This window comes from Brachyistius frenatus, unplaced genomic scaffold (assembly GCF_029030835.1).
Source record: "Brachyistius frenatus isolate BFR_SWC_R1_liver_20210118 unplaced genomic scaffold, ASM2903083v1 Contig_137, whole genome shotgun sequence".
Classification (NCBI taxonomy): domain Eukaryota; kingdom Metazoa; phylum Chordata; class Actinopteri; family Embiotocidae; genus Brachyistius; species Brachyistius frenatus.
Genome location: NW_027210736.1, coordinates 1,078,161 through 1,099,673, shown reverse-complemented (window position 1 = coordinate 1,099,673; position 21,513 = coordinate 1,078,161). Strand labels below are relative to the sequence as shown.

At 43.1% G+C, this 21,513-nt stretch overlaps 3 protein-coding genes across 3 annotated transcripts; all 3 read right to left on the bottom strand.

Moving 5' to 3' along the window:
• Window positions 1-1,545: 1,545 nt before the first annotated feature.
• LOC138630590 (apoptosis-associated speck-like protein containing a CARD) lies at window positions 1,546-2,406 on the bottom strand. The gene is made up of 2 exons (XM_069715027.1): window positions 2,085-2,406; window positions 1,546-1,607 (listed from the first exon to the last, which is right to left on the bottom strand). The coding sequence occupies exons 1-2, from the start codon at window positions 2,335-2,337 to the stop codon at window positions 1,546-1,548; spliced, it is 315 nt and encodes a 104-aa protein (XP_069571128.1). The 5' UTR covers window positions 2,338-2,406.
• A 1,080-nt stretch (window positions 2,407-3,486) lies between these two features.
• Window positions 3,487-9,696, bottom strand: pycard (PYD and CARD domain containing). Its single transcript, XM_069715089.1, has 3 exons — window positions 9,404-9,696; window positions 5,446-5,499; window positions 3,487-5,175 (listed from the first exon to the last, which is right to left on the bottom strand). The coding sequence occupies exons 1-3, from the start codon at window positions 9,654-9,656 to the stop codon at window positions 4,922-4,924; spliced, it is 561 nt and encodes a 186-aa protein (XP_069571190.1). The 5' UTR covers window positions 9,657-9,696; the 3' UTR covers window positions 3,487-4,921.
• Window positions 9,697-11,659: 1,963 nt separating this feature from the next.
• On the bottom strand, window positions 11,660-16,635 carry etsrp (ETS1-related protein). Its single transcript, XM_069715077.1, has 7 exons — window positions 16,576-16,635; window positions 16,242-16,323; window positions 14,969-15,073; window positions 14,802-14,876; window positions 13,372-13,791; window positions 13,176-13,294; window positions 11,660-11,929 (listed from the first exon to the last, which is right to left on the bottom strand). The coding sequence occupies exons 1-7, from the start codon at window positions 16,618-16,620 to the stop codon at window positions 11,660-11,662; spliced, it is 1,116 nt and encodes a 371-aa protein (XP_069571178.1). The 5' UTR covers window positions 16,621-16,635.
• Between the last annotated feature and the right edge of the window lie 4,878 nt (window positions 16,636-21,513).

The following is a 21,513-nucleotide window of genomic DNA, read 5'->3' as shown; positions in this document are numbered from 1 at the left end:
TGATGAAGACATGATGAAGGACTATTGTTGGATAAAAGTGCTGCTGTGAGAGAAATGCCGTGTAAACCAGAGTTTGGATTTTGCCATCAAACAGTTCAACCTGCCTGTGAATGAAAGCTGTTGTAGTGAACGTGATGTTACTCACTTTCTGGATCAGAGCAGCAAGTCGCTCGTCCACAGACGGTTTCTCTGAGGAGAGAAGAGGTGGGAGACACTCGTCACTGATTTAACATCTGATTATCAGCTCTGTGTATCACACAATACAGGTTTGTACAAAATACTACAAAATCTCCCTTTAAGCTCCTTAACAATGATAAACTGTCACAGTTGTAAACTTTGTACAAAAGAAGATCTTAATTTCTCTCCATTTCACATCAACATATTTAAGACTTTGCTGTGAAGCATTTGAGACACGTTAAGAAGCGTTTCAGTGATTTGAACATGTTTAGGTGATGTCATGTTTAGTTGTCTTACCTTTGGGTCCTGAGCTGCTGTGTGAAAGCTTCTGCAGCAGATCCATCCGCCTCATCGTCATTAAAATCTTCCTGGTCTCCTCCACCGAGTTTTGTCTGTGAATCTGCACCATAATAAACACTGATGTCTGCAGGTCTGATGTCTCCAGGCCTGACATCTGCAGGTGTGATGTCTCCAGCGGCCTCCTCCTTAAGAGGACTTTGTCACGTCTCCGATAGTAAAAGCTCCACTGCCTTTGATTGAAGATCTTGAGCTCTTCATCACTCAGACCAGCCAGAGTCTCCAAAAGCAGCTCAGTAACAGACACCATCGTTTCTACCTGGTAAATTCAGAGGAAATGTTTATCAGTCAAACAGTGGAGTTTCTCAGCTGAGACGCTTTCAGATGTTTCTGTTCACTTCTCATCGATGTTTTAGAAATGTAGATGTGATTAGATTCCATCAGTCGGACTAGTAGTTAGTAATAATGTGCTGTTTGTCTTTTAACATATTGTAAAGTGATGCATGTTACTCAGGAGGTTCAGAAAACATAAATTGTTGTTGTCCTGACAAGTTATATGAAAATAAATCAAATACTTTGCTTTGATTCATTTAGTTTCCGACATCATTTTTTTGTATAGCTGAGTGTCAGCCGTGTTGAAGACCTTGTGCGTACGATAAGTAGTTTAAAGGAGAACAACGTGAGCGATATTTTAAGTTACGTTTGTATTACGTATGATGCAGATTTGAATGAATGAAATGTGGACCGTGTAAAGTCGACTGATGTGACATCACTCACTCTCTGGGTCAGGGAAGGACGCTGCTGTTCCTCTGAGGAGGAAGGAAACAGGAAAAGATCAATCAGCAGTCGGTTTGATCAACTTTCATCAACAATACAGAATCAAAACTTGATCCCCAAGTGACACTTTAACTGTATTAATATTATAATATTGGTTTAGAAAATACATCGATGTAAAAGATCAGATGAAAACATTGGAAGCCAGCCTGTTGCTTCACTCTTCATCTTATTAATAACAAATACTGTCTGAAAGATCAAAGAGTACAAATGATTGGAGCTTCATGTGGAGTTGAACTACAAACCTTTTTTACCGTGTTGCTCAGCGGCTGCAGAAGACCGTCCGGCTGTCTCTTCACCTGCAAACATGAGGAAGACTCGGAGTTAGAGGCTGAGGAAGAAAAACTCGACCAAAGGACGGTTCACATTTATTTCACATCAATGACTCGGAGTGACGCCGACACGTGAAAGTAGTCGATGGTCTGTTGTTTGAAGTGAAAGAAATGGTTCTCTGAAATTCACATTTTCATTTGGCTTGACTGTTTTTTACTTTAAACTTATTCTAAATATAAATTATACTGAAATTTGTATTATTAAAAACGATGTTCTAAGTTTTAATCGGGTGTGATTTCTTTTCAGCCAGAATGAATTTGTATTAATCTTCATCTAAATGAAACTTGACTGGAGTGTTTTTTGTCTTCGTACAACAGGAGTTTGTCGGTGAGCTGCAGCCTGCAGATCTGCAGGAAGTCCGGAGGGCGCGAAACGGAAAGTAAAAAGAAAGCGGTCTACTTTTACTAGTTGTTTTTTCATCTTTCTATTTTTTGCTTATTTACCGAGTGTCTTGGCGACGCCGCAGCAGCCGATCTGGTTCAGGAGGTCCACCGTCACCAGAACAGCCCCCTCCTCGGTGAAATGGTTAACCAGCACGTCTGTGATCTCCATGAAGTCCTTCCCCTCCACCCTGTTGCGTTTGACGCGTGGCTCGTCCCGGCGGTCCAGAAGGTGGAAGCAGAACTTCTGGAAGTCCTTCTCCGTCAGGTCCTCCAGAGCGCCTGCTACAGCTTTCCTGATGGATGAACCAGCCATCTTTCTGGGTCTTTATCACAGCTGACGTCAGAGCTGCTGACGTTCCTGTTCGGCGCCTTTCACCTGCACCTCCACTCCCGCGGAGGAAGAACAGCAGCGCCCCGAAAAGGTATGTTTACCTCATATCACATATCACTCAGTAAAGTGTAACCATAAATCTGATGGAGGAACCTGACAAAACACTTAATTCATGTAATTCAGCAGCCTGAAATCAAAGATAACAATGATCGATTAATATCAATGTATCAATAAACAACAGTTTTATTTTATTTATTTGATGCTCAGCGTACAGAAGTAAATGAATATTTGGCCTATTATTAAATACAGTTTTCATTATTATTAATTATTTACTAAATAGCCTGTAATCGATTGATAATGATGGTATTTGATTAATTAGCCTGGTAATAAATACAGTTCATTAAAATCCTACAACAGAAAAATGCAGATTTTATGAAACCACCTGATCCTGCAGCGCATTTCTGCAGTAGGTTTTTAGATTTAAAAAAAATATTTTAAAAAATCAGACTTAAATGACAGTTTTACACATTTTGTTTGTTACTGAGAAGATTTTTGACCTAAAACAGACTGAAGATGAAAACGCATAAAGGATGCCACGACAAACAGATGTTAAGGAGCTTTATTTCCCCCCAAATGTATATTAATAAGTTACAGTATAGTGAAAGAAACAAACTAAAGAAGGTTGGAGGTTCCCGACCAAACAAAAAACCAAACAAAAGGAGAAGTCAGTCCGGGCCGTCGTCCTGCAGCTCATCCCCTTAAAGTCAGAAACGTACCGACACCGAACCAAGAGAACGAAAACTGGACGAGCGGTGATCTCCAGCTCAAACTAAGACAAGCAGCAGCTCCCTCGCTGCTCCTCATGTTATCTGTTTGCATGCATCTCATTTCTTTTCTATTTTTAAATGTTCCTTTATGTCTGATTTTATGTGAAACGCTGCATGTAATTCTGCTGTGAAGCACTTGGAGCTGCATTTCTTGTATGAAAGGTGCTATTACAAATACAGATTATTATTATTATTATTACTACAGGTAACACCCTCACCGACCTTAACGTGGTTGACCAACCACTGGCAGGACTCACGGGGGAAAGGAACCAGTGTGTTCGTCTTTGATTTGTGTTAGAAACATGACTCAGAGGCTGGATTCAAAATCAAACATATCGGACATTTATTCTTGCAAGAAGGAGCAAATACATGTCCACTCAAAGAAGGATGTCCAGCATTGCTCAGCGTCTCTCCTCCGTAGGGCAGCTTTTATACAGTGTGACAAACAGTTGACAGTCACCCCCACTCCCTTTAGATCTAAGTTCAGTTGTAGGTTACAAGATAAGGACATATGGACGTCGTAAAGTAGACGTCGTAAAAGACCTTGTAAATGAGACACTGGGAACTTCTTAAGCTGCAGGCAGAGAAAATAAACACCTCTTATTTTCTTTCCATCAATTTGAGTTCAGCATTTGATTCATAAATTTTTTTTTTAAAAAGCCAAGAGAACTATGGTCAGTAAAAAACAACATTACGCAACGAGTGGTGCTGACGCAGAGATCTGATTGGTCAACTGAACATTTGGAGCGTGCTCCAAATCAGCGTGGCATCCCACCGTGCTCATCTCGACAGCCCTTCAACAGGTCCGGATTGGAAACGTAATTGTCCCTGCCGACATCATCAGCGCGGTCCTCGACTCGGGGAAGACGATAACACTCTGGTTGATTCACTTTCAAATATAAATCTGCGCTAGTTCAGTGTGAGCCATCGGACTCATCAGCTGACAGATGTGTCTTGGCTCTGCAACATGTGAATGAACCGCTTCTGCAGACGGATCATCAGTGTTGTGCAGAAGTACGTGAGACTGAATTAAACTGACCACATCCTCATGCTGGGAGTCCAACACGAAAAAACGCAAATCAAAGGTGAGACGACCTTTCAGAGTGTTTCGGCCGTCCTCGGATCGCCCAGAAACTTCCTTCACCAGCTGGACATCAGAAAACGCTGACAGAGTCTCCGTTTCATCTGCAGGTTTCAGCATGTTAATGTGACACAAACTATTTGGCTGATTACACCCCGGCGTGGCGACTACATAACCAACTTAAGCCGGGGTGAGAGTTTCGCGGTTTGGGGAAGGCTTAGTCGAGGATCCACTGCGGCTCCCGGGCCTCGCAGATCCCCGAGATCTCCATGTGGGACGGGAGGATAAAGGCTATGAAACATGATAACCATAAGTGAAACGGGTTAACAAGAGGGAGGGAGGGATGCAGAAAACGTGAACGGGCCGAGGTTTAGAGTGGGTGGACATTTATAGGAGTGTGGCCGGAAGTGGGGGAGTGGTTGAGGCGTGGTCCTGCTCCTGAAATTCAGCTGAAACTTTATCTCCAATTAAAATGAATCCATTGAATTAAGGTTCACGTCATATGTACAAGTTTAAACACATTTAAGCGTGAAACAACAGACCGGAAAGATTTTTCTCTTAAAAACAAATCTTTGACTTTTTGAATGTGAAGAAAACCTTTTTTGCGTTCAGCTCAATTATCCGAGTTTGTGTCTGAACACGGACTTCACCGCAGTCTTCACTTCTGGAGGTCTTGGAGGAGACATTTCTCGTGTTTCTGCAGGATGTTGTAGAAGATGTCTTTGGCGTCTGTGCCGGCCTTCAGGAGAACACCGTAGATGTCCCTCATCTGCTCCTGAGAGGGCTTCACAGCTCGGATTGCGTCGTAACGCTCCTGTTGGATGACTTTGGTGAGGAGCTCATCCAGAATGGGTCCGACGTTGCTCACTCTTTGGATCAACTCATTTCTGTGTTTATCCACAAAGTGCTGGTCTGAGGGGAAAAGGAAAGAACAGACGGATCCATTAGTTCAGGACATAAAGCCCGAGCCGTCTTTATATATATTTATATATATTTATTTCCTTTGGTTTCCAGGTGTCGCTGCGTAAAAAGGTGGAAAACAAATCACAGAAAAATACAAATAAAAACCTTCTATAAACTCTCTGAGGTCAGAGTTCACGGTACAATAATGAATAACAAATACTGTCTGAAAGATCAAAGAATACAAATGATTGGAGCTTCATGTGGAGTTGAACTACAAACCTTTTTTACCGTGTTGCTCAGCGGCTGCAGAAGACCGTCCGGCTGTCTCTTCACCTGCAAACATGAGGAAGACTCGGAGTTAGAGGCTGAGGAAGAAAAACTCGACCAAAGGACGGTTCACATTTATTTCACATCAATGACTCGGAGTGACGCCGACACGTGAAAGTAGTCGATGGTCTGTTGTTTGAAGTGAAAGAAATGGTTCTCTGAAATTCACATTTTCATTTGGCTTGACTGTTTTTTACTTTAAACTTATTCTAAATATAAATTATACTGAAATTTGTATTATTAAAAACGATGTTCTAAGTTTTAATCGGGTGTGATTTCTTTTCAGCCAGAATGAATTTGTATAAATCTTCATCTAAATGAAACTTGACTGGAGTGTTTTTTGTCTTCGTACAACAGGAGTTTGTCGGTGAGCTGCAGCCTGCAGATCTGCAGGAAGTCCGGAGGGCGCGAAACGGAAAGTAAAAAGAAAGCGGTCTACTTTTACTAGTTGTTTTTTCATCTTTCTATTTTTTGCTTATTTACCGAGTGTCTTGGCGACGCCGCTGCAGCCGATCTGGTTCAGGAGGTCCACCGTCACCAGAACAGCCCCCTCCTCGGTGAAATGGTTAACCAGCACGTCTGTGATCTCCATGAAGTCTTTCCAAAAGTGCGCATACTTGCTGGATTTGGAACCATCAGTGACATCAAGTTGTTTCATAAAGATGTGTAATAAAGTGTAATAAGTGTAAAAGTGTATAAAAGTGTAAAGTGTAATAAAGTGTAAAAGTGTATAAAAGTGTAAAGTGTAATAAGTGTAAAAGTGTATAAAAGTGTAAAGTGTAATAAAGTGTATAAAATAAATTTGTGACACAAAATTAAACCCCTGATCATTCTGTGTGACGTTAAACAAACCAAACAAATGTAAAAACATCAGCAGTACTATCGCTACAGTGGAAATGTCAGCTTTTGTTTGGGGAAACTGACCGACGCGATCCACAGCTACGAGCTCAAATGGCTCAGCTGCCTTTAGAATTGGATTTACAGGATGTGGAGGAATGGTCCGATTCTGTTTGCCGACCTCGTGACGCACATCCGGTTTTAATCCCGGCATAACGAAACGTTGCAAATCATGGTCATACGTTTTATTAACCGTCACCTCAGGATCCCTCGACGCTTTGCCCCCGGCCAAATCATCACCTAAAACTAAAGACACACCGTCGGTGGGAAACTGTGAGCCAACTGCTACCACATCCGTTTTCACCCGACTCACTGCTTTGGGAGACTTGATCTTTTTGTTCCTATCAAAACAGTCGTTCCTGGCAGCAAGAGGTGGACAGGAGGTCTCGCACTGAGCACACGTACGACAGGCCAAGACGTACGTCTTGACGTCTTTAGCCATGGCCGGCCACCAGAAGCGTTGTTTGGCGAATAACAAGGTGCGGTACACACCGGGGTGGCAGCTCAACTGGTTACTATGAGCCCAGCTGATCACCGGAAGACGGAGAAAGTCTGGGACGAAGAGACATTTTGCTGGACGTCCGTCCGGACCTTGAACACCACGATGGGCTTGTTTAACTTTGTTCTCTATGTTCAAAGTATCTGCCCCCCCCAGGCAGGAGGTCGTCATGTTGGAAGGAGTGTTTGGATTTGAATTAGGGCCAAATGACTGGGATAAATATCCTGTTTTCATGTTCTTAGAGCGTGGGCGATGAGACAGGGTAAAATCAAACTGGTTGAAGAAGCGGGCCCATTTGGCTCGCCGGAAGGAGAATCTTTTAGCAGACCTGATTTTCTCCAGATTCCTGTAATCCATCCAGACTATGAACGGATGCTGCACCGCCTCCAGCCAGCGTCGCCATTCCTTTAACGCAAACCTGACGGACAGCAACTTCCTGTCAGAAACATCATAATTCCTCTCGCTGGGGGACAGCCTTCGGGACAGGAAGGCGCAACAGTGAAGTTCGTTGTCTTGTAGGGATCCCTGGAGGAGGACGGCCCGGATATCCGAGTCAGAGGCATGGACCTTTACTATGAATTGGCGATGGATGTCAGGAATAATCAGGGTAGGAGCAGAAGTAAAACTTTTCTGAAGCCAGTGGAAGGCTGCCTTCGTTGGAGAGGACCAACAAAACTTAACAGAAGCAGACGTCAAGTCGTGAAGAGGAGCTGCGATGGAGCTATAATTGTGGATAAAATGGTGGTAGAAGTCAGTCAATTTTAGGAAGTCTTTAAGCTGCTTACGGCTCTTTGGCGTCGGCCGTTTTGAAATAAACCTAACGTTGTCGGGGTCAATTCGGATGCTGCCATTGGACACGACGAATCCCAAAAAAGACACCGAGGAGACGTGGAACTCACATTTCTTGTCTTCAACGTAGAGCCGGTTCTCAAGGAGGTGTTGGAGAACTCGACTGACGTGCTGCGTGTGACTATCACGGTCGGGGGAAAAAATTAGAACGTCGCCCAAGTCGACCAAAACAAAAATGTTTAACACACCTCGGAGAACGTCTTTTACTAGAGCTGGGGAAACAGCAGAGGCATTGGTGCAACCGAAGTCACCACTTGGAGTATTGTAGGCAATCTTCCACTCGCTCCCCTCCTCAGCATTACACAGGCTGAGTTTAGTAAAAACTTTGGCATCTCGCAAAAATCTAACAGGTGAATGGGAGAGGAACCTGTTTTTGATTGTGATGGGGAGTCGACCGTCATAACCAATACAGCGACGTGGACAGGTGTCCTGAGCTCTGCTGAAAACTTCCTTTAGGTTCGTGGAGCAGGCTGGAACTTTGGAGGTGGGCGGAGCAACTGAAGCAGAGGAGTCTGGGAGAAAACAGGTGCCAGAACAGGACTTGCCCCACCCTATAATATGCCCCGTAGACCAGCAGAAACATGGACTGTGCTTAATTAACCAGGGACGCCCCAACACTAGAGGACGGCGAGGACAGTCAACCAGGTGAAAACTTAGTGTCTCTGTGTGTCCCTGGGCCATGACTAACTTGACGGGTTCAGTTCTATGAGTTATATTGAATGAGACCGGACGATCTCGGGCGTCGGCTTCCAACATCATTACTTTCAGATTCAGCCTTTCAGCCACTTGCCAGTCGATGAAGTTCATATCTGCACCTGAGTCAATAACAACTTCATGATCTTTGATCTGCCCCAATGGACCAATCAGTTGAAGGTTCGTCATCGTCTGTAGCTGAGGACAGGAGGACAGGGTTTGGCTCACCGGGGCCCTCATACTTCCTGGTAAGCCTTTTACTGGACACGTGGAGACGATGTGACCCAGTTGTCCCCAGTAGAAACAACATCCCTCCCGTAGGCGGCGCTGACGTTCCTCCGGAGGGAGCTTCGGTCTTCTCCGCCGCAAGACCTCCGTAGTGGCGGCTGTTGAAGAGGTTGGAAGAGAAGAAGGAGCGAAGTTGTTTACAATCTCTTTTTGGATTTATATATTTAACTTAAAGGAAACATAAAAACTTCATGAAAAATGTCCTGGTTCTCCCCGAAAGCAAAATAAAAAATATCAGTAGCCTCCCTGAAAAATTCATCGTAGTACCACACTGTTGGATACGCCAGAAAAAGATTGCACACTATTTTCTTTTTACTTTTAGGACGGACCGGAGCTGCTCTCACAAAGTACGTACTGTTGCATGTAGTATGTGTACAATTGGGATGTACTACTTCATCATAAAAATGCGTCTTGGACTTTGACCCTCTAGGTGGCGATCTGTAGTCACGTTTGATGTAAAAAAAAGAAAAAGGATGTAGTAGGACATCCTGGTACTTTTGGCATACTGAATAGTGTGGTAGTGTGGACACTGGGCCATCCGTACCAGGATGTTCCACCACATCCGGTCGTATTTTGCAGTCGGCAGGCCGGCATGCCAGTCCTGCAGTTCTGACCCACAACAGTTGGTGGCGCTAAGGCTCCGCCCACAAACATATATTATACAGCTATTTTTTGCTTATTTACCGAGTGTCTTGGCGACGCCGCTGCAGCCGATCTGGTTCAGGAGGTCCACCGTCACCAGAACAGCCCCCTCCTCGGTGAAATGGTTAACCAGCACGTCTGTGATCTCCATGAAGTCCTTCCCCTCCACCCTGTTGCGTTTGACGCGTGGCTCGTCCCGGCGGTCCAGAAGGTGGAAGCAGAACTTCTGGAAGTCCTTCTCCGTCAGGTCCTCCAGAGCGCCTGCTACAGCTTTCCTGATGGATGAACCAGCCATCTTTCTGGGTCTTTATCACAGCTGACGTCAGAGCTGCTGACGTTCCTGTTCGGCGACTTTAGACCTGCACCTTATGTTTCCAACAAGAACAGCAACGCTGAAAAGGCATGTTTTTTCCTGTTCGGTTTTTAGACCAAAGAGAGTTATGTTTCCAACAAAACAGGAAATGCTGACTCAGGCAGGTTTTTTTGTTTTGTTTTAAGATAAAAAAACAAATATAGATAATAGATAGATAGATAGATAGATAGATAGATAGATAGATAGATAGATAGATAGATAGATTATTATTACCAAATACATCTGTCGCACCATATTTCAACATCATCGTCATTCCAACTCAACATAAGTAACTCGGACCGTCAATCACATCGCAAACTTGAATTTACAGGAAACTAAAGGAACTAAAGGAAAAATGAAATGTAACTCACCGTTCACTTCACTGAGTTTAGATTGAGGTTGAGCACGAAGCCGCTCACACCTCCACTCCACCCTTTATTTATAGGCTCTGATCCCGTTAGGCTCCTCCTACTTCCTGTTCCTTCCTCAGTTAACTCCTCCTCCAGACCTGCTGCTCACAACAGCACACACACACACACACACACACACACACACACACACACAATGGCAAAGGTGGGTTGCATCATCAGCCCTGTCACCCTCCAGGTAAGAAGCCCACAACCAATAATAATAACGATGACAGATTATTTAGTCAATCAATAAATTATAGTTTTATCTATTTTAAATCATTTTGATCAAATTCACAAGTCTAACATGATGCTTAAACAACAAACAAGCAGCAAAGTTACATTACAACAAAAATAAAGAAGCTGTGGAAAAAAGAAAAGTGGGAATCCGTCCACCAGGGTTCCTCAGTCTGGGTCAAAGGTCAAACTCTCTGATTAGACCGTCACTGATAAAAGCGGAAATAAAGTTGAATTTAATGATGTCTGTTGATCGGGCAAAAATCCAGCCACGTGATTTTTATTCCCGGCAGTTTGTGAAGTTAATTTACGAGTTCACAGGTTTTCAGGGCAAAACAGAAAAGAAAAAAAAAGTTGATTTAAATATTTCTTCTTAAATATAAATGTTAAACGTCTTCACTTGCCCCTCCCCCATAACATACAAAAATAAAGTCAGATATCAAAACATTTTAAAAATTCATAAACATATGCACATTTAGATTTTATTATTTAGTTACATTTTGTATTAATTTAATCTAGATTATTTTGATTTGCAGGAAATTACATGAAACCAAACTGCAAACACAAAAAGGAAATTACTTATTGTCCCTTTAAAATGGCAGTTATTAGAAAGTCCACTCTTTAATCTCGACTGACGCTGCAGCTCCACACGGTCACTTTCATATTAGCCACCAGGGGGCGTCAGCTCACTATTCTACAGCCTTTTCCAACACTCAGCATACTTTACAATAATTGATGAATTAGTCGGCAGAAATAAAAGCAGTGATAGATCTATTATTATAAACACAGATCCTTCAAACATGCTTGCTCAAATTCTCAAATGTAAAAATAAATACAAAAAAATTTCATGTATAACTTTAAATATACTCCATCAACAATATGTCTAAAAGATTTAAAAAATAAAAACCAGAAGACATTTTTATATGAAGTACTTAAACACCATTTATGTACAGTTAATTATTTACACAACACAATCGCCACCACACGTCACTGAAGACCTTCGCTTTCTTATTCTGGGTAGCAACAGAGGTAGACGGGAGTTTTGTATAAAAAAAAATTAAAGAAAATCATATAAATGCACAAAACTCCACATGGGGGGTTCATATATATATAAACACTATTTACAAATGCTTTCCTTAAAAAAAGAACAACATCACTCCACAACACTCCAGCCCTGAGACGAACGAGCTTTCAGTTTGTTTTATTTAGCGTCAACTATTATTTAAGAAAAAAGTAACACAGGCTCTTTAGAGACTGCATGATTAATCCAAGCCCCTCCCCTTTCCGTTAAACCCCGCCCCCTCACTGCGACGCCCACGTCTCGCTGCTGTGCTCGGACGCCGCCGGGCACCGCCACGACTCGGCGTTGGCGGCCGCGACGTTCAGGCTGCTCAGGACCTCCTGCGCCGTCTTTCCCAGCATGCCTTGCACGTCGCAGACGAAGCGGTAGACGTAGCGCTTGCCCGCCGTCTTGTGGATGATGTTCTTGTGGTAGTAGTAGCGCAGGCCGCGGCTCAGCTTCTCGTAGTTCATCTTGGGTTTGTTCTTGCACTGACCCCAGCGCTTCGCCACCTGAGAGGAAGTCGGAGGAAACAACACCAAACAATGTGAGAATCCCACGTACACGACTGAAGGTCACGTTTGAGGGTCGATCGGAAAAATCTCGGGAAAGAAAAGAAACACGGTGACGCAGCGGAGCGACGACCTTCACGACGACGTTCACGAGGATCTTCACGACGACCTTCACGAGGATCTTCACGACGACCTTCACGACGACGTTCACGAGGATCTTCACGACGACCTTCACGACGACCTTCACGAGGATCTTCACGACGACCTTCACAACGACCTTCACGAGGATCTTCACGACGACCTTCACGACGACCTTCACGAGGATCTTCACAACGACCTTCACGAGGATCTTCACGACGACCTTCACAACGACCTTCACGAGGATCTTCACGACGACCTTCACGACGATCTTCACGAGGATCTTCACGACGACCTTCACGAGGATCTTCACGACGACCTTCACAACGACCTTCACGAGGATCTTCACGACGACCTTCACGAGGATCTTCACGATGACCTTCACAACGACCTTCACGGCGACCTTCACGACGACCTTCACAACGACCTTCACGAGGATCTTCACAACGACCTTCACGACGACCTTCACAACGACCTTCACGGCGACCTTCACGACGACGTCTTCCACGCGTTTACGTGAATATCTGGGTTTTCACCATGTTAGCGTTGTTATCTGTTTTGTGAACCTGAGTTTTAGCAGAATTAGCTGTTTGTTAGCTTTGTTAGCTTTGTTAGCATGAGTTCTTCTGGGACCTTCTGAGGCTCTGAGGTTAAAAACATTGGCTGTGAACCACCTGATCTGTGAACTGTGGACCACCTGAACTGTGGACCACCTGAACTGTGGACCACCTGAACTGTGGACCACCTGAACTGTGAACTGTGGACCACCTGAACTGTGAACTGTGGACCACCTGAACTGTGGACCACCTGAACTGTGAACTGTGGACCACCTGAACTGTGGACCACCTGAGCTGTGAACTGTGGACCACCTGAACTGTGAACTGTGGACCACCTGATCTGTGAACTGTGGACCACCTGAACTGTGGACCACCTGAACTGTGGACCACCTGAACTGTGGACCACCTGAACTGTGGACCACCTGAGCTGTGGCGCCATGGCAACAGGCTTCTCCAACACAACAACATGCCCGCTCACATTTTCTGTTTCCTCCCAAAAAAGTTTGACCCCAAACCGCGACGTTTCTCTGCTCGATCCGGGTCCTTCTTACCTCCGAGGGGTCGGACATCTTGAACTCCCATCCGTCTCCCGTCCAGGTGATGAACGTCCGGCAGGCGCCGTCCAGGAGAAGCTCCAGCAGGAACTGCCACAGCTGGATGGGACCAGAACCTGGAGGAGGTACGGACACGCGGATGAACTCGGTTTGTATCTGACCTGAGATCGGAGTTGTGAACGCGTTGACTGACCTGGATAAGCAGACATTCCCGCCACGTGGCCCTCCCTGTCCGGCCTCTGGTGGGCTGCGTTTTTCCGTTTGGCCACACGGGGGCAGCACTGCTCCGAGGACCGAGGGACGGCGTTCGTGGGGGCGGGGAAGCCCGGAGACGGGTACTCGGGCCAGAAGGAGGACGTCGGTCGCTGCGCGGCGTCCGAGTCGAAGTAGCTCGGTTCCGTCTCGGAGACGGAAGCGTCGCGCCAACGCTCGGCGACGCCGTCGGGCTTCAGGGCTTCGAGCGTCTCGCCGTGTAACGCGGTGGATCCTTCCCCCGGGAGGAAGCTGCTGCGGCTGCCCTCCACGGACGGGCTGAACGGTCCGTTCTGGGCCACCAGGTTCTGGTAGGTGTGAGGAGACTCCTGGTACCCCGTCTGGTCCACGGTCAGCACATCTGCACAGCACACAGACAAAACAGCTGTTATCATCCGGGATCCCACTGAGGCTCAGATGGGCCTGAAATAATAATAATAATAATAATAATAATAATAATAATAGTAATAATAGTAAGAATAATCTTTATTTGTGGAGCACCTTTCATACAAGACATGCAGCTCCGAGTGTTTACAGCAGGAAAACAATCTGCAGTGTTTCTAACAGCTGCTGGGTTTTACATGCGCAAGTCATGTGACCTGCGTCGGCCCTGATGTCACCGCTGAGGTCACCGTTAACAAATATATATTTATACAGAACATATAGTATCTGTATGTGGACGTCAGAAACCGTTTATTCACCACGTTTGTAAAGAAAAATCAAAACGTGATTTTTATTCCCGGCAGTTTGTGCGTTTTATTTACGAGTTCACAGGTTTTCAGGACAAAACAAAAAACAACAAGCTGATTTTAATATTTCTTCTTAAATATAAATGTTAAACGTCTTCACTTTCCCCTCCCCCCATAATATACAAAAATAAAATCTGAAATAAAAAATGTTTGAAAATACATATAAATTTGCACATTTATATTTTATTATTTTGTTAAATTTTGTATTAATTTAATCTAGATTATTTTGATTTTATGTAATGTGAGATTATTTCTATTTGTTTTTAAATTATTGATTTAAAATGATTTTTTTTCTACACTTTTTTTTGTTTACATTTATATTTGTTTTCATTTATTTTTATTTTGTATTTTAATATGTGTTCTATTAAATACATAAATTTGACAAACTTTATATTTTGGCTTTCTTTTTCTTTCTTTTTTTCCAAGTTGTTGTTTTTGAGCCAAAGCTGCTTCTTCAAACAAAAAAAACCCGGCATGTTGGTGAAGGAAGGAGATTTAAAAAAAAAAAAAAAAGCTCAGCAAACAAGTTCGATAACAGCGGATAGAAAAAAATACTGCAGGGAGAATATTACAGTTTTATCTCCAGGATATTCCAGGATGGTCTGAGTGATGTCAGACTCACCGTGCGGATATGAAGCCCACCAGTTGAACTCCTGGTATGAGTCCAGGTTGAAGAGGGAACCGTCGCTGCTGCTCACTGAGGACACAAACATCAGATCAATTTTTGTATTTTTTTGTAAACAGCAGCGACATCATCATCATCGTCATCATCATCTGAGAAGGTGCTACCTTTGGTGTCGTAGGGGTGGGAGGCCTTCGGGTAGCTGCTGTCTGCTGCGTACTGCTGCTGGACGGACGCTTTACTGTCTAACAGAAAAGACAGGTCTTCACAGTCTGCAGGTTAAACACGACACAGACGGGTGGAGTCAGTGATGAAGGTGTAGGCAGGACGGAGGCGGTCCTCAGCGTCCGGTCAGACGGTGAGGACTGGTGAAACTAGATATAAAAAAGTGTTCGTAGCTTACAGGTCTGAAAAATGAGGCCTTCAGCTGCAATACCAGCGAGTGCCACTAGAGGTCGGCTCCAAAAAGCCTCCGGCTCCATAGACTCCCATTCAACTTCTCTCATCAAATCCAAAGTGAATAAAATGTGTCCATCAGTTATCTCGGTGTTGTTAGCTAAAGTCACTCCTTCTTCTTAGTTTTCTGGAGGTCCATCTGAAAATAATCCCTCATTCATTAGAAAAGAAGATTCAAGAAGACCTGTTTTGGGGGGCGTGTCTGTTTGATTGACAGGCCTGTGGTGCAGTCAGGTTACAGCTAAAGATGATGATGATGTAAACATCCTAAGGCTCCGCCCACTAAAGAAAGAAGAAGAAGCTATAAAAAAGAAGTGTACTCGTCCCAAATCACATCCTTTTCCTTTTTTACTTCAAACATCGCGCTACAGACCATGACAGCTCTCCGGGACTGGGGGGGGGGGGGGGGGGGGGGGGCATGAAAGCTGAGCTCGGCACAAAACAAAAAAAACAACACAGTCATGAAGACAGGAAACAATGGAGGGTGGGGGGGGAGGAAGAGTGAGGAGGAAACACCAGTGGAGGGAGTGTGACAGAGAAGTGATGGAGGGATGAGGAGGAAGAGGAGGAGGAGGAGGAGGAAGGGGGGGGGGACTCTAAATCTGTTAGAGGAGGAAGTCTGGAGGAAAGGATTAGGGAAGACGGGGAGGTCTTCAACCCGACCCCCCACCCCCAATCCCACCCCACCACCCTACCGATGTCAAGGTCTCATCCAGAGGTGCCCTGACAGATGTGATGAGTGTGTGTGTGTGTGTGTGTGTGTGTGTGTGTGTGTGTGTGTGTGTGTGTGTGTGTGTGTGTGTGTGTGTGTGTGTGTGTGTGTGTGTGTGTGTGTGTGTGTAAATATTTTTCTTTCTGTCCTTCAGCTGCTCAGGTCCACAGGAAACAGACCGTGCACACACACAGAAATAAAAAGCCTGTCTAAAAGCCCCCCCCCCCCCCCCCCCCCCCGTACCGGAGCGGCACCACGGATACCGAACTCACCGTAAGATGCAAAGTCGAACCCGGCCGGTACTTCCTGCGTCCTGAAGTCCTCCGAGTAGAATCCAGTCTGGCAGACCTCCATCTGAATCCGGATCAGAAGCACTTCCATCAGCACGAATGTCACAGATGGTCTCTAATATCTCTATTATTATTATTAATATTAAGATCAGAAAACAGAGACACACATTCAAGATAAATCCGAGATGAAACGCTGCGACTTTTGGGTCCTGTAACATCTTATTTAAAATCTTCCAGGAGAATTTAAAACTGTATTATGAATCAAACACGTCATTTTCTTTTCTTTCTTATTAATCAATAAAAGTCGGACGCCCACCTTTGATTTCGAGTCTCCCGGTTTGATCGCGGTGTCCCAGTACATGTCCTCACACCTACGGCAGAGTGTCGGTGTCTGCGCGGCCCGGGACCCGTTATAAGCGGGCGCGGGGAGGTGGGCGGGGGAGGGGGAGGGGGGAGGCGTGGCCCGCGGTGCGTCGTGACTAAACCAAACACTCATTCATAAAAGAGACACACACACACACACGCACACACACACACACACACACACACACACACACACACACACACACACACACACACACACACACACACACACACACACACACACACACACACACACACACACACACACACACACACACACACACACACACACACACACACACACACACACACACACACACACACACGGGTTTATTATCACGTCTGAATAAAGAACGTGTAGAAAAGTGTGTCTGGTGTAGAAAACAAACGTACCTTCGTGTTTCTAATGTCATCTAAGGAGGAAATTTATCTGTCAAAACTAAAAAAAAAAGTGATGAAAAGAATAAAAATATTGCATCACGTGATATTAAACTTGATTACTTTAAAATAATGAAATGCAGATCATTACATTGTAGGGAAGAAAACAAGAAGAGGGAACAAATGTTTCTGTAAGTAATGAGGATATAAGGACGGGGTGAAAAAATTTAATAAAAATATGGCAGCACTTTGTTCAACAGAGATTTTAAAAATAATTAAATTAAATTAAATGTAATGAAGGAAATTAAAGAGAGGAGGAAACGTCTGTGTCATTTGTAATAAGAAAATGGTGAAAAATGGCTACTCGTACGCTGGTGTGGAAAACAAACGTACCTTTGTGCACAGCTTTTGAACGTGACATCAAATTAACTACATACTCAGAAACTGTAGTTATTTATTAATTATATAAATCAAAGGGATTAAATAAAAATGTTAAAAAAATGTGGCAGCTGTTTGCCGACAAACTAACGTTAAAATAATAATAATAAAACACATCGGATCCAATTTAAATGAAAGGAAATAAAAACATTTTGTAAACACTGGTTTGGGGAACTTGATGTCTGCAAGTTTATTGTGTGAAGATAAAAATACACAAACACACACTAAAGGGGTTTATTATCATCTCTAGGTATTATTATTATTATTATTACATATATATATATATATCATCACAGGTGTACTGGCGAGTAAAACAAGCACACCTTTGTCTATTTCTATAATATTAATAAGAAAAATAACAATAAGAAGAAAAAGAAGAAGGTCAATTTAGTTTCTCAGAAAGGTACAAAAATATTTCCATATCTTGTAATCTCCATCATCGGCAGGAAGTGGAACAGAAAATAGATCGATGACTTTATTGATCGCTTAAAGGGAAATTACTAAATACAAAAAAGTAATACAATAAACTTCCTGTTAAAGGTGCTCAATGTTCAAATAAATATTGGTCATCGGGCATAAAAAGTCATGTTGATTCGCTGCTTAAAATCTCTTCTAGGACCAACAAACCGATTAATAACATCACGATCAAACTGCTCCTTAAAAATACTTCGAATTTACGAACTAATCTGTCAAATATGACATTAAAAAGTCTCCCTGACAAACAGAATAAAACAAGATTGCAGACGGTTCATCGATAGATTGATGAGTCACCAACAATTCTGATGATTAATCATTTAAGTCACTTTTTTTTTTTTTTTTTTTTTTAAATAACCTTAAACGTGAAATAGTCACGCTTTGTCACTGTCAGGGCGTGAAAGTTACACGTTTTCATGTAGTGGACTAAAATGAAACCTATTTGGACACGAAAATGAAACTTTAGGGAACAACAACAACAACAACAACAACAGAAACACCACAAGAAAAACGTGGTCACCTGCCACAGTGTGGCTATCTCACGTTGTTACTGTAGTGGAGATGGCGTGTCTATTTCACGCTTTGCAGTGATACCTGGTTGCAACTGCAGATAGAAGTCCTGGAACCGGTTGAACCTTTAATACCGGCGGAAATGATTTATGGAGAAAAAAATAAGTGATGAAATGATGATGGAAATCATTTTAGTTGCAGCTTTAAGAAAAAAAATTCATAGATGAAAATAAATAATGTATAATAAATAATATAAACACAAATATCACAGTGTCGTTGTTCTGTTTCCGGAGCTGTTACCAACGCGATCAATACTCGGAGCAGCAGAATTGATGATTAAACTCTTCCAGAGAGCTTTTTCTCTCCGGACAGTCTGGACATGAAGTCAAGCCTTTTGAAATCACAGCCGTTAATGAGGTGGGAGGAAGAAGAAGAACAAAAATCTCTGTATCTTTAGAAACCATTCGACAAAACAATCAAAACAATGGACCGAGAGAGAAAACACACACACACACACACACACACACACACACACACACACACACACACACACACACACACACACACACACACACACACACACACACACACAAGGAGCCGCCGAAGAAAGTCTGAAATCACGGCGTGAGTGGCTGCAGGAGATAAGCGAGAGGCTGGAGCCCTGGATAAACAAACAGCTCGCTCTCTCACACACACACACACACACACACACACACACACACACACACACACACACACACACACACACACACACACACACACACACACACACACACACACACACACACACACACACACACATCTGGAGAAGTGCAGCCGGGTGAAGTCGTGCGCGGAGCCGGGAGTCGTGATTGGGAGCCCCGCCTCGAGACGAGGACACAATCCGGGATAAAGTTTCACACACACACACACACACACACACACACACACACACACACACACACACACACACACACACACACACACACACACACACACACACACACACACACACACACACTGAGTGATTAACGTCGTGTGCAGTAAACTGCACTCAGGAATCCACCGCGGAGGGATACGTAGTTAAAGTAAACCGTGACGGTCGATCTGCCCAGAAATCAATACAAGAAGAGTTTTCAGGTTACGAGCAGGTCACCTTATACATCTTTAGTTTTTATTTTAAATCCATTAAATCAGCAGAAATATGTTTACATCCAAACAGACTCGGAGGTTCGGCCTCACAGCAGCAGGTTTCTAGAAGTTTCTTAAAAGACTTTGGTGCGTTTTCATCAAAACAAATCAATTAAAATAATCCAATTTCCGGTCAGTTTTCACCATCTCGGTGTGAAATGGTCCAAAAACGTGGAAAAGCAGATTCTAAATGAACAAACAGCAACAAGTGTTTAAGGTCCACGAGGAACAACTCCAACCAGAACCAGAACCAGAACTAGAACTAACTGCCTGGTGTTAGAGTCCAGATCACACTGAAGATGGTTGGAGATTAAAAATGGCTGGAAATGTTCAAGATGTTATAAATGTCTTTAAAAATGTTTTTTTTTTTCTCCATATTTTAAACTGAAAGTGAAGTTTAATTGTTCAAAGAAAAAAAAAAACTTAAATAGGTTTTGAAGACGTGGATGATAATATTGTTTTTTTCTGGCATGTTATTTCCTGATTTCAGCTGCTCAACAGTTCAGGGTGCTGGCTTTAGAACTGAGCTGATAACAAGCTGGATGGTCCCTCTCCTCTTTAACCTGGATCATGTTTCTATCTGGTTTCTTCTTTGGAGAGTTTGAACATCATTTGTGGACGCAGCGATGAACTGTGTTCACAGACGATGGTTTTCACAAGTGTTCCTGAGCCCATGCAGTGATTTCCACTCCAGAATAGTGTGTTTTTAATGCAGTGCTGCCTGAGGGCCCGAAGATCACCACCATCCAATATTGGTTTCCAGCCTTGTCCCTTGTGTTCAGAGATTTCTCCAGATTCTCTGAATCTTTTAATGATATTATGAACTGTAGACGATGAAATCCACTAATTCTTTGTAGTTTTACGTTGAGGAACATTATTCTTAGATTGTTGAACTATTTTCCAACACAGTCTTTCAGAGTGGTGAACCTCTCCCCATCTTCACTGCTGAGAGATTCTGCCTCTCTGAATTCATCTTTTATACCCAATCATGTTACTGATCTGTTGCCATGGTAACCTGGTTAGTTGTCAGATGTTCCACCAGGTGATTTTTTTTTTAACATTACACAACTTTTCCATCTTTTGTTGATCCTGTCACAACTTTTATTAAACGTGTTGCTGCCGTCAAAATCAAAATGAGCAGATATTTTTCATTAAACAATAAAATTTCACGTTTGACATTTTAAATGTTGTCTTTGGTTTATAGTTTAAATGTAATATGGGTTCAAGTGATTTGCAAATCATCCAATTCAGATTTGATTAACATTTGACACAGCGTCCCAACGTTTTGTGGAAACGGTTGAATTCCCAACATGGTCTTCTGTTTTTGTTAGAAGAGCAACTTCTGTTAATAATTTCAAGAAACAGCTGAAAACTTATTTTTGATTTAGTCATTTTATCTTTTTAAAACATTATTGCTTCTAAGTTGATACTAATTCTTTCTACTTTTATAAAAGGTTTATGATGTTTTTTAATTGCTAACTTAGTCTTTGTTTGAATGTTTTGTCTGCAGCGCGTTGAGCTTCGTTTCATGTATGAGATAATAACTGACGTGTGGTTGTGTTGTGAGTTTGGAACTTTACTGCGCTTGTTTGGTGAGAAGCAGGAAACTCGAGTCCTCTTCGTCTTTTCCCCGTTTGAACTACATTTCCCATGATGCATCAGCGGCCCCTCTGCTTTAAGTACATGTAAACAGTCTGATGCTTTATTTTATATTTCAACTCTATTTGTGTTCTGTATGTTTGAATGTTCCTCTGTATGTGCGAGTCATTTTCCTGCTGTGAAGAACTTCCAGCTGCATTTCTAAGGTGCTCTTACAAATACAGTTTATTCTCATTATTCTCATTATTGATGTTTCTAATTTAATGGCTATTTTTGTAATGTGTCACTTGGACAGCAGCTCCGTTTGGGTCCAAACTGGTTC

Bases quoted from the DNA above. Each gene is read 5' to 3' on its own strand.
- pycard (XM_069715089.1), bottom strand. From the start codon at position 9,656: ATGGCTGGTTCATCCATCAGGAAAGCTGTAGCAGGCGCTCTGGAGGAC. The intron at 5,500-9,403 runs GTAAATAAGCAA...TCATGTTTGCAG, and splicing joins CGGCGTCGCCAAGACACTCG to GTGAAGAGACAGCCGGACGG. The intron at 5,176-5,445 runs GTTTGTAGTTCA...TTTTCCCCTCAG, and splicing joins TGAGCAACACGGTAAAAAAG to ACCAGCACTTTGTGGATAAA.
- etsrp (XM_069715077.1), bottom strand. From the start codon at position 16,620: ATGTACTGGGACACCGCGATCAAACCGGGAGACTCGAAATCAAAG. The intron at 14,877-14,968 runs GTAGCACCTTCT...TTGTGTCCTCAG, and splicing joins CCACCCCTACGACACCAAAG to TGAGCAGCAGCGACGGTTCC. The intron at 13,295-13,371 runs GTCAGTCAACGC...TACCTCCTCCAG, and splicing joins GGGAATGTCTGCTTATCCAG to GTTCTGGTCCCATCCAGCTG.
- LOC138630590 (XM_069715027.1), bottom strand. From the start codon at position 2,337: ATGGCTGGTTCATCCATCAGGAAAGCTGTAGCAGGCGCTCTGGAGGAC. The intron at 1,608-2,084 runs GTAAATAAGCAA...TCATGTTTGCAG, and splicing joins CGGCGTCGCCAAGACACTCG to GTGAAGAGACAGCCGGACGG.